The sequence below is a fragment of the Oncorhynchus keta genome, chromosome 22, assembly GCF_023373465.1.
Source record: "Oncorhynchus keta strain PuntledgeMale-10-30-2019 chromosome 22, Oket_V2, whole genome shotgun sequence".
NCBI lineage: Eukaryota > Metazoa > Chordata > Actinopteri > Salmoniformes > Salmonidae > Oncorhynchus > Oncorhynchus keta.
The window spans coordinates 30,936,416-30,947,949 of NC_068442.1; the positions used below are offsets into that span (position 1 = coordinate 30,936,416).

The window sequence follows — 11,534 nt, forward strand, 5'->3', positions numbered from 1 at the left end:
AAGCACATTGTCTAGCAGTGTGTGTGTGTGTGTGTGTGTGTGTGTGTGTGTGTGTGTGTGTGTGTGTGTGTGTGTGTGTGTGTGTGTGTGTGTGTGTGTGTGTATGTGTATGTCAGCTGACAGAGCATGGTGCTTGCAACGCCAAGTTCCCACGGGGGACCAGTACGGAAAAAAAGTATGAAAATGTATTCACTCACTAGTGTAAGTCGCTCTGGATAAGAGGTGGAGGTGCAGAGTCATACTTACGTGTGACATACAGATATCATATTCTACAGGTCAAGAATACATGCTTCCATGTCCAATATCACAGTAACGGTTGTGGGCAGAGTCATTCCCGTGGTGCTCCGCTCCCTCCGCCTGCCAGCTTTAAAACCAGGTCAGTCTGGATTGTTTACCAAGGCATTTTTACACCCCGGAACAGTACAGAGCGCTGAACACAGTAGGAGCAAATGGCCTCTCTTATCGGCAGCGCTGGGGGGGGCTTGTCATAACACACTGTCCTCCGGCCAGCGGCTTGGCTGCCGACTGCCTGACCACTGCCACGTGGCCCATGGCTATCCAGGACACACATCGATACACCAGCTCTATACAAACCTCTACATCAATACCCCAATGTAAACATACTACAACAACACCCACAACCTCAGCCCATCAATCAAATTATACAGTCTATAAATATCCATCATCAACTGCACAGTGGACACTAAAGAATCATTGGTCGCATTGTGCAATGTGTCCCTATTAATACCTATATACAGTGCCTTGCGAAAGTATTCGGCCCCCTTGAACTTTGCGACCTTTTGCCACATTTCAGGCTTCAAACATAAAGATATAAAACTGTATTTTTTTGTGAAGAATCAACAACAAGTGGGACACAATCATGAAGTGGAACGACATTTATTGGATATTTCAAACTTTTTTAACAAATCAAAAACTGAAAAATTGGGCGTGCAAAATTATTCAGCCCCTTTACTTTCAGTGCAGCAAACTCTCTCCAGAAGTTCAGTGAGGATCTCTGAATGATCCAATGTTGACCTAAATGACTAATGATGATAAATACAATCCACCTGTGTGTAATCAAGTCTCCGTATAAATGCACCTGCACTGTGATAGTCTCAGAGGTCCGTTAAAAGCGCAGAGAGCATCATGAAGAACAAGGAACATACCAGGCAGGTCCGAGATACTGTTGTAAAGAAGTTTAAAGCCGGATTTGGATACAAAAAAGATTTCCCAAGCTTTAAACATCCCAATGAGCACTGTGCAAGCGATAATATTGAAATGGAAGCAGTATCAGACCACTGCAAATCTACCAAGACCTGGCCATCCCTCTAAACTTTCAGCTCATACAAGGAGAAGACTGATCAGAGATGCAGCCAAGAGGCCCATGATCACTCTGGATGAACTGCAGAGATCTACAGCTGAGGTGGGAGACTCTGTCCATAGGACAACAATCAAGTCGTATATTGCACAAATCTGGCCTTTATGGAAGAGTGGCAAGAAGAAAGCCATTTCTTAAAGATATCCATAAAAAGTGTCATTTAAAGTTTGCCACAAGCCACCTGGGAGACACACCAAACATGTGGAAGAAGGTGCTCTGGTCAGATGAAACCAAAATTGAACTTTTTGGCAACAATGCAAAACGTTATGTTTGGCGTAAAAGCAACACAGCTCATCACCCTGAACACACCATCCCCACTGTCAAACATGGTGGTAGCAGCATCATGGTTTGGGCCTGCTTTTCTTGAGCAGGGACAGGGAAGATGGTTAAAATTGATGGGAAGATGGATGGAGCCAAATACAGGACCATTCTGGAAGAACCTGATGGAGTCTGCAAAAGACCTGAGACTGGGACGGAGATTTGTCTTCCAACAAGACAATGATCCAAAACATAAAGCAAAATCTACAATGGAATGGTTCAAAAATAAACATATCCAGGTGTTAGAATGGCCAAGTCAAAGTCCAGACCTGAATCCAATCGAGAATCTGTGGAAAGAACTGAAAACTGCTGTTCACAAATGCTCTCCATCCAACCTCGAGCTGTTTTGCAAGGAGGAATGGGAAAAAATGTCAGTCTCTCGATGTGCAAAACTGATAGAGACATACCCCAAGCGACTTACAGCTGTAATCGCAGCAAAAGGTTGCGCTACAAAGTATTAACTTAAGGGGGCTGAATAATTTTGCACGCCCAATTTTTCAGTTTTTGATTTGTTAAAAAAGTTTGAAATATCCAATAAATGTCGTTCCACTTCATGATTGTGTCCCACTTGTTGTTGATTCTTCACAAAAAAATACAGTTTTATATCTTTATGTTTGAAGCCTGAAATGTGGCAAAAGGTCGCAAAGTTCAAGGGGGCCGAATACTTTCACACGGCACTGTATGTATATGGCTGCTACATAGGCAGGTACAGTGTAATTACAGTGTAGGTGCACATTGTCACATAGTCCCTACATCACAAAGCAGCACCAGCAGTATTAGAATGGAAGGTGGGACACGGCTGTTATGTACTTGAGGAAAAGGCTCTTTGCTGTACATTGCTGGGGTAAAAGTCCACCTACAGTACAGGACCGTATGTGCAAACCCCACACCAAAGACAAAACACAGCAGGGCATTTCCATGTAAAAGAACCAATGAGCACCAACGTGAAGTTCATAGAACCATTTGGGTGTCAAATGAAAGCTAAGAGTCTATGTTTTGTGGAAATGAAGGAAACCATTTTCCATCTTAAAAACTGGGCATAAGTGAAGGCTTTGATTTCTTGATAAGCAGATGAAAAACTTTGAAATCAAGGGTTTTTGTTTGGAATATATTTTTTTAAGTGAAAAAAAAATAGTCAAAGCATAATTATGTTACCGTGGAATTGCCCAGTATCAATTACTGCAAAAGTAAATAGTTTGACAAATATTAGGCTACTGTAAGTAGGTGGCAAGTATTCCCTCTTTAACAAGGTCCTTGCTTCAGAGGTCAGAGGTGAAACCATTTACAACTGCTCCAGGGGGCCAAGGAGCAGAGCATCATAATTCACACTACAGTCCCCAGAGTAAATAGCAGGAAGGTGTAATAACTCATCCACACACCAAACAGGCAGTGTTTCCTCTGTAACCCTGCCAACTTCCCCCCACATTCACCCACTAACACTGTTCAACATCATATCTATAGGCTATAACCTAACGACAAAAGAAACCGATACACACAGGAATCCACCAACAAAATGAGCAAATCCCCCAAAATATGATCTAATATTGGGCTGTATTGTACTGCACAGTACTCCACTGTGCTCTGCTATATATCCATAATTATGCATCTCTGTGTAGTACAGATCAGGGACCCATGATGTCATTCTGGAGATTGGGCCCCAGAGCCTAACAAAAGTTCACATCGAGCTAAAAGTAGAACAAAGAAGGAAGAACACACAAGAGAAAGCCACCAAGGCGCTGTGTGTGTATATATGGGCGTATGGGTTTATGAGTGTGTGTCTGTCTGAGACTCTGTGTGCGTGAGCCATGTATTTTCATTATTATTACTGACTTGGGAAGATTGGATTCATCTTTCAATTGTAAAAAAAACAAAAAAAACAGTCATATGGCCTATAGAGGTAAATGTAGTCATTAAATGTTCGCAAACTGAACAGACTATTTAAAAGCACCACAATTCTGGCGTAATCCGTCATCATCTAATATCTCGATGTAAAATCAACAACTTTTAGCGTTATGCTGATGCTGGATTTTTTTCCTTTTAGCAGCATAGACGTGCTCTTCATTTTTTGCCAAAAAAGCACTCAAGATAATCATCAACGAACACAACATTTCAATTATATCTTACATGGAATCTACACTGAGTAATACGTGGTATTAGTTTTAATTAAATTAATCAACTACAATGCTTGTTAGGGAAAAAAACAGGGGGCGGGGAAAAGGGTGAGGTTGAAGAAGAGGGAGAGAAATGCATTCACACCTATCATCTAATTATACAACATTAATCACATTAACGGTGGAACTGATTGCCAGGGTCCAGGCCTTGCTGCTCCTCCGTGTGGCTTTGTTATTGCAGTGGAGTCTTAGCCTGCCTGCTCTGTGCTGATAACAACTCTAATCGCACTTGGCAATCTCTATCTGCACTGGAGATCGGGCCCCAGGGCTTATCAAAAGTTCACATCGAGCTAAAAGCAGAACAAAGAAGGAAAAACACACAAGAGAAAGCCACTAAGGCGCTGTGTGTGTATAAATGGGCGTATGGGTTTACGAGTGTGTGTATGAGACTGTGTGTGTGTGATCCATGTATTATTATAATGTTTTACTGGCCTGGGAAGATTGGATTCATCTTTCAATAGTACAACAAAATGTAATATGACCTATAGAGGTAAAAGTGTATGTAAGACCTCCATTCAAAATAGAACAGGGTTACATCCAAACTGTTTAATTAATTTTATATAAAATCTCAATTCAAAAAACCCCTAGATGCACAAATACAGTTTCAGAGCAACTGCCATTGTCTAAAGAGATGAGGTCAATGTTAATTCAGAGATGTCTGAACCTACAGACGTGACTTCGTGGTTTCTCTATAGGCGCCCATGTATTATTCATGGTGACCTCTGAGCTTTATCAGTGATGTCATGAGGGCAGAGCTGCAGAGAATGCTGCTGTATCTGTGGATCTGCCTGAGCTTATCTATCAGTGATCAGCAGGCAGCCTTATCAGCCCTGCACATCTCAGAGAGGGCGAGCTGTCTGCTTTCAAACCTACAATCTATCATTTCTGTATTCCTGGATTTTTTCCACTATGCCTTATCAGGCCTGCTATCCTTATTTCTGGCCTTATCTGCTTCTCCCATTTTTTTTTATCAAAAGATACACCCAGCTAGTCCCAAACAACAACACAAACACGACAAAGATGAGAATGCAGCAGCCAAATGTAATTATAATGCAAGCTCAATCCCAATCGCCTCCATCTGTCTCACACTATCGGGGGAGCGATCACCGCCCTGCTTATCCTGTCTCCATCTCAACTGCCAAAATATAAGCCCTGAGATCCGGACCCAGTGCCCCATTCATATCGTTCCATCGAGGAGGAATGGATAATCAGTTTGAGAGATCTTCACCATCGGGAGAATTACGCACAAAAGACTTAGACAAATATCTACCCTGAGTTGAGGCTTCCATAATGCTGGACACATCTGTTTTTGGTCCAGCATTCCAAATGCCACCACCGCCCAGTAAGTGTGCTATAACCACAACACAGTAATGAATTCAAATATGGGCTAGTACAGAGAAGCAAGCTTGTGATGCTTATGGAACAATATGGTAGACGTAATCAAACTCCAAGTCCTTATCACTACCCCTCCTACATTAAAATGTCTGCCAAGGCACAAGAGAATCATGGGACTTCTGTGTCACATCAAGAAGCCAGGAAGCATGATGGTGTAAGCACTGATAAAGACAAAGGCCATGACACCCCTGATATGCTTACAGCTTAGATTTATCCTCTCCAGTGTCTGGACTATATCCACAGTCCATGTGAGACTGATGGGTGATCAATTGGAAGACCACTATGGGAAAATATTAAGTAAAGGAAATAACTTTTTTATAATATTATTATTTACTGCTAGCCAATAGGACAATCATCCTCTTCATTAATAACATAACATGTGAAGAGGATTTTTCTTTTTCATAATAATAACATAATAACACTAGCCTACAAAAATGCTTCCATACTTAGTCAAATACTTTTTAAAACCTATATCTCTCATGTAGCCTTTTCAAGTGGCTGCTTTGAAGATGGCATGTTGCAGAGAGTCCATTTGGGAAGTTGGAGAGTCCATTTGGGTAGATCGTATGACCGCCCAATGGTGTGCCTTTTACTAGAAGCATCTTTATGGGCACTTTATGCATAACCTTATCATGTGATTTCTCTTTCGTTTTAAGAGTTACTTTCTGCTTTATTTTTTAGCAACCCTTTCAAACTCAACCTCCAAGATATTGCTACTGTGCTTATCGGACCAAGGCATCTCTTCTGCATGAAGAACTGAAAGAGGGCCTGGCACCAGAGCAAAACGCAGTAGGCAGCCAGGGAGTGAGTGTGTGTTTGAGAGAGACCTTTTAAATAAACGCCTATGCATTAAAGAGTTAAAAGGATAGATGAAAAAAGATCCAATTGTAACCCACTATCAGAATGCGAGATCAGCAAGCGCGCTATCTGACGCCCCATCTCTGGAAAGAGAACTGAAAAGCCGGGGGAAATGCAACGCCAGCCTCAGTGCAGCTTCAGACAGAAAACAAATAAAAAAAGATCCAATTTTAATCTTTATCTCGGTTGCGATCGGATCGCAGTTTATCTGCGTTCACATCACCTTTTTCAGAGAACAGTGACGTTTCCACAACATAATTAAACAGGAAACCACTGTTACAGTTCAGTTGGCAATGGACAAAACGTTTTTAAAAAGGCAAGCAAATTCAACGTTTTATTAAGCCTAGGGGCCTATAATGCAACTAAATAAAGTTGGGTAGAGAATGCAAGTTAGGCTACATGGCCCTAACTAAGTAACGCAATGTTAAAACCCACTGTGACAAACTGCATAAACCATTATTTTTTTTATTTTTGCCCCTAACCTACATATAAAACAATTATAGCTTTCACATGATGTTCACATTGTTACTTCAAAACAATATTTGATTGCACACTCACTGTGGACAGTGGAGCAGGATATCGCCGAAAACATTGCTTACACTGAGATGTATTTTACATCACATTTAAAATTATAGATTATTTTGAATACATGTGCTCTAGTAGGCCTACTAAGCATTTATAACAGTAGCATTTAAAACAGTAGCATTTATAACATGTGCTCGATATTAGGCTAGTTGACTAGCCTATATTTTTAATGTATTTGAGTCAGTATGCTATAAATTGAAACTGTTGGCTACCCTACATCAAATGTAGGCTAAAAAGAATGCACATTTCCACAAAATTATTATAAACGTAGTCGCATAGCCTAATCGCATTTTTATATTAATTTGGCATGTCATTTATATAAATATTATTTTGGTCACTGCTAAATGTCACAAACCTAGTCCACCTGTCAAAGTATATACAGTATGTTCGCAATGAACCACCTTTAATAAAGATCAATGTGAACTTATTATTTTCCTTACGTTTGATCTGCCGGGGTTTGCTCTGCTTTCTTCGGGACATGTCTTTCTCCTGCTCTTGGTCCGCTGAAGGTAAGTGATCTTCCTAGGAAGAACTAGCACTGAAACACTGATCGATCTCCAGCCGGAGATATCCGCATGACCTGCACTTTGATATTCTTTGACGCACGAGGGCTACCTGTGGCCAAGTACGCTTTAGTTACTTTTCAATATCTTCCCAGATGTGCGGTCTTCTCTTTTCCCTTCCTCCTCTTCCTTGTGAGGTCTTAACTGTCACCTACGGGATGCCAGTGACTGCAGTTGTATCGCTATAAGTATTCTATAAAATGTTGCCGCTATAGAGGTCAATGTAGCCTATAAATGTTGTCGTTTTCCCTTTGTTTTTCCCTAGTCCGCCCAACACTCGAGTACTGGCGGGCACTTTTCAATGGAGCGCGAGCGTTACATTAAACATTACAGCTGATATGCAGAGCCGACACGCCCCTCTAACGCCCCCTGCGTCTGACGTAGGGCTAACGTGTCCGTTATGGGTGGGGTTTTTCTGTGAATTGTAGGCCCCAAAATTCTTCAATCAACCTACTTTAATTGTATTAATTGATAACGTTTGTTTAGACTCGAAACTTTTCTAAAATGGTCGAAATTCAGCATAATACAGTATTGGTATGCTGTATTAGATCTGTATAAAGTGCAAACTATAAGGTAGCCTGATAGTTCATCTTTTGGAATTAACCCACACTTACTTGACTCCTGAAAACATCACATTTAAAGATGACAGGCAGCTATGATATAATTAGAAAGACAAGTTGATGAGAAAATGAAGACATGGAAATCTTGCATAAGGACATTTTTGGTGCACATAAATGCAATATCATAGGTAATGTGCAACATTTTTCATTTTATGCAATTCAATACAAATTAAAATGTGATTGGATTAGTCTTAGGTAACTGGTGGGTGCCAAGCATGCTGTTGTTTTCCTGTAATTCTTAGTGGAAATAAAAAGTTTTACCTGGAAAACCTAGAACATTGTTCAAGCTTCCTGCCATCGAGGACCTCTATTCCAAGTGGTGTCAGAGGATGGCCCTAAAAATGGTCAGACTCCAGCCACCCTAGTCATAGACTGTTCTCTCTGCTACGGCACGGCAAGCGGTACCGGAGCGCCAAGTCTAGGTCCAAAAGACTTCTTAACAGCTTCTACCCCCAAGCCATAAGACTCCTGAACAGCTAATCCAATGGCTACCAAGACTTTTGCATTGAACCCCCCCCCCCCAACTCTTTTATGCTGCTGCTACTCTCTGTTTATTATCTATGCATAGTCACTTTAACTCTACCTACATGTACATATTACCTCAATTACCTCGACTAAACGGTACCCCACACACATTAACTCTGTACCCCCTGTATATAGCCTCACTAATGTTATTTTACTGCTGCTCTCTGATTTTTTACTTATCTATTCTTTACTTAACACTTCTTTTTATTAAAACTGCATTGTTGGTTAAGGGCTTGTAAGTAAGTAAGCATTTCACTTTAAGGTCTACAACTACACCTGTTGTATTCAGCGCATGTGACAAATACAATTTGATTTGATTAGATTTATGTTGTCATGAGAAAATATAGCTTCAAATAATGTATGTTGCTCTATCCTGGTATATCATTAATTGAGAACATATGTATCCGACTGTATATATCAAGTAGCCTACTATTTGTATAGGAAAATGTTATGGGATGCATTTGCTCCATTGTTTACATTTTGTTGTTAGCTCACTCTTTTAGGGTATGCACAAACTGAGGAGTGTGGCTTTAAAATAGTCACATCACTATTTATACTACCAAAATGAAACCAAGTGATAGATTGTTGGTGTGCAATGTATATTCTCAATACTTAAAAAATAGTTTAAGCCTTTTTATTCAGTTTAACATTTTTACAAACATTCCAGGAATTTGTAACAATATCAATCTTAAGTAGGCATCAACTGAGTGTACAAATCACAAGCAACCAAAACAATAGCAGGCAAGACAAATGTTTAAGTCAAATTCACTGCTGCCATCTAGTGACAGTGAAAATCTTATGCAGTAGAAAAAGGCTGGTGTGTAACAGCACTGTACAGAAATTGAGACTGTCACATGGGATAATGTGATACACACAGATCATGCTTGTCTTTGAAGATCTTAGAACATCATTTGATACTTACTTCATAGATACACACAAGATCCCACGTTGCCATTTGAATTTAAGACAGTCATGGGAAATTATACTTACAAGACCGAGCAGTAACACTACACAATACGTAGCTCTACTTGTGTAGTAATGCTGTTATTGTAACAACATTATCTGGTCATATCATGTGGTAATTACTATGTAATAACATGTTACTAATTTAGAATGACATGAAAAAGCTGTTTGAGAGTGAGTGAATTATACTATGATACCATGATGCCTGTGTGTGTGCGTGTGTGTGCGTGTGCCTACCTATTTGTTTTGTACTTGTATGCATGTGCTTACATAGTGTGTTTAATACTTATTAGGATTCAAAGCTTTAAGAGGTATTCATTGTCCTTAGCAGGGTAAGGATTCAAAGCTTTAAGAGGTATTCATTGTCCTTATCAGGGTAAGGATTCAAAGCTTTAAGAGGTATTCATTGTCCTTAGCAGGGGGTGCCAGGTCTCTGTAAGTCCTCCCAGACTCGCAGCAGGTCACTCACATGGTCCATTTCGGTAGTGATGACAGTAGAGTAGTAACAGCGATTATGAGTGTAGGGCATGGAAAGCTTGAAGAGGGAAGAGTTAGGTGGGTAACTGGCTGCAATCCCTAAATGGCTCAGACACATACCCAGGTAGGCATCCTCTAAAAATATGGCACGGACTTGTTTGGATGCTTCCACTATCTTCTCAGGAAGATCTATGGAAAAGACATAACCATTTCCCAAAAGGTAGGGAGGGAATTTGGTACTGGGGTAAACCTTATTGGGAATGTACCACTTTGAGGTGCGGTCTCTCACCACTTGTGTGTTTTGGCTGAACTTCCCAGTGATGTAGTTGTGCTTTGGTGTAGTTGGGTCTATCAGCATGTTGACCAGGTTGTGCACATTGAGGAACATGTCAGAGTCGATCTTCATGGCGAAGGAGGCGCCGGGGCAGCGAGAGGCCAGCCACTCCAGCATCACCATGGTCTTGATGGTCAGGTTGAAGTAGCTGTCCTGGAAGTCACTCTGCAGCATGTCATGGTACTGCTGGTTCTCAAGCAGCACCTCCTCCTGCATCCTCTCTGCCTCCGCTCCACTGGGCAGGCCCAAAAGGAAGAACAGACGCACAGCCCGTCCCAGAACCAGGCTCTCCTTACCCCAAGTCTTCCGGATATCCTCCCGGGCTACCAGATTACCAGGAGCTACTGGCACCATCAGAAGCAGGAAGGGGCTGCGGTCCTGGCACTCATGAGGCTCATCCAGGACAAACTTATATTTCTGTGGGTATGCTACATTGTATGGTGGAAAAAACTCCCCCTCATTTCCATTGATATAAGAGAGAGGAGTTAGATCCTGGCCTCCTAGCAGCCAGAGTGGGGTCTGGCTTATATGAACAGTGAAGAGGGTGGTTACGTAGAAGATCACCAGGATCCCCACAGCCAGGAGAAGCACAAAACACCTCCGATGGAGAAACCTCATGCATTGACATGTTCCACTGTCTTCTGTTTTGTTACTGAAAGTAATGGGGAGATTTTAAAAGAGAGGAACAGGTCAAGGTTCTAAATTATTTTACTTTTGTTTAATTTATTTGAACAACATATAAAACATATTAATATTAATAGAAGACCATGTTCAATATATCACTAAGTCCACTATAAATACATTACTTGTAAGACAGTCTTGTGAAGACTTTTAAGAACACAAAGCCAGTGATATAAGTCAGAATGCATTTACCTGTTACCACTTGTTCCACTGATATTCAAGTGTTGAAGTTCCATGGATAACAGCTTTCTTTGACCTGGTCAGCCAGACACGCACGGCCTGCCCTTCAAACGTGTGATTTATACTGGTCAAACAGTATGTTGCAGCAGTCTCTGACAAAATCCTAATCCAGACAGCATTACGTGTGATGTTATATATATAGTGGCACGGCAGCATGCATGAAGTGGCGCTGGGTATAGTTAAGAGCCTTATACTTAAATCATTGTGCCAATAAACTATACAACTAAAAATAGCACTATCTGGTCTCGTAACATTTCCAACAGAGAACACTAGAAAAAGACAGTCAAAGTCGTTCAGGATTAGTACACTACCCCAAAGGATATTGAGCATTGCTATGAACACCAGCTGGTCAAAAAACTGACATAAGGTTAGAAGGACAAAGCTGGCTTATACTGCAAATCTGCAGTGAGATACAGGTCAGTGCTT

At 41.0% G+C, this 11,534-nt stretch overlaps 2 protein-coding genes across 3 annotated transcripts in view; both read right to left on the reverse strand.

The window, feature by feature from the left end:
- zfpm1 (zinc finger protein, FOG family member 1) overlaps window positions 1–7,595 on the reverse strand; it is a 111,174-nt gene extending 103,579 nt beyond the window's left edge. The window contains exon 1 of one of the 2 annotated variants that reach the window (XM_035798704.2): window positions 7,146–7,595. In XM_035798704.2, coding sequence (XP_035654597.1) covers window positions 7,146–7,185 — 40 coding nt within the window. In that variant the 5' untranslated portion in view covers window positions 7,186–7,595. Of the gene's footprint in view, window positions 1–246; window positions 2,211–7,145 lie in introns of those variants that run through there. The other variant, XM_035798705.2, reaches the window with a different exon arrangement.
- Window positions 7,596–9,089: 1,494 nt separating this feature from the next.
- On the reverse strand, window positions 9,090–11,161 carry LOC118400768 (beta-1,3-galactosyltransferase 2-like). Its single transcript, XM_035797774.1, has 2 exons — window positions 11,061–11,161; window positions 9,090–10,839 (listed from the first exon to the last, which is right to left on the reverse strand). Exons 1-2 carry the CDS (start codon window positions 11,102–11,104, stop codon window positions 9,789–9,791), a joined length of 1,095 nt encoding a protein of 364 aa, XP_035653667.1. The 5' UTR covers window positions 11,105–11,161; the 3' UTR covers window positions 9,090–9,788.
- Between the last annotated feature and the right edge of the window lie 373 nt (window positions 11,162–11,534).

Bases quoted from the DNA above. Each gene is read 5' to 3' on its own strand.
- LOC118400768 (XM_035797774.1), bottom strand. From the start codon at position 11,104: ATGGAACTTCAACACTTGAATATCAGTGGAACAAGTGGTAACAG. The intron at 10,840-11,060 runs GTAAATGCATTC...CATTACTTTCAG, and splicing joins AGTGGAACAAGTGGTAACAG to TAACAAAACAGAAGACAGTG.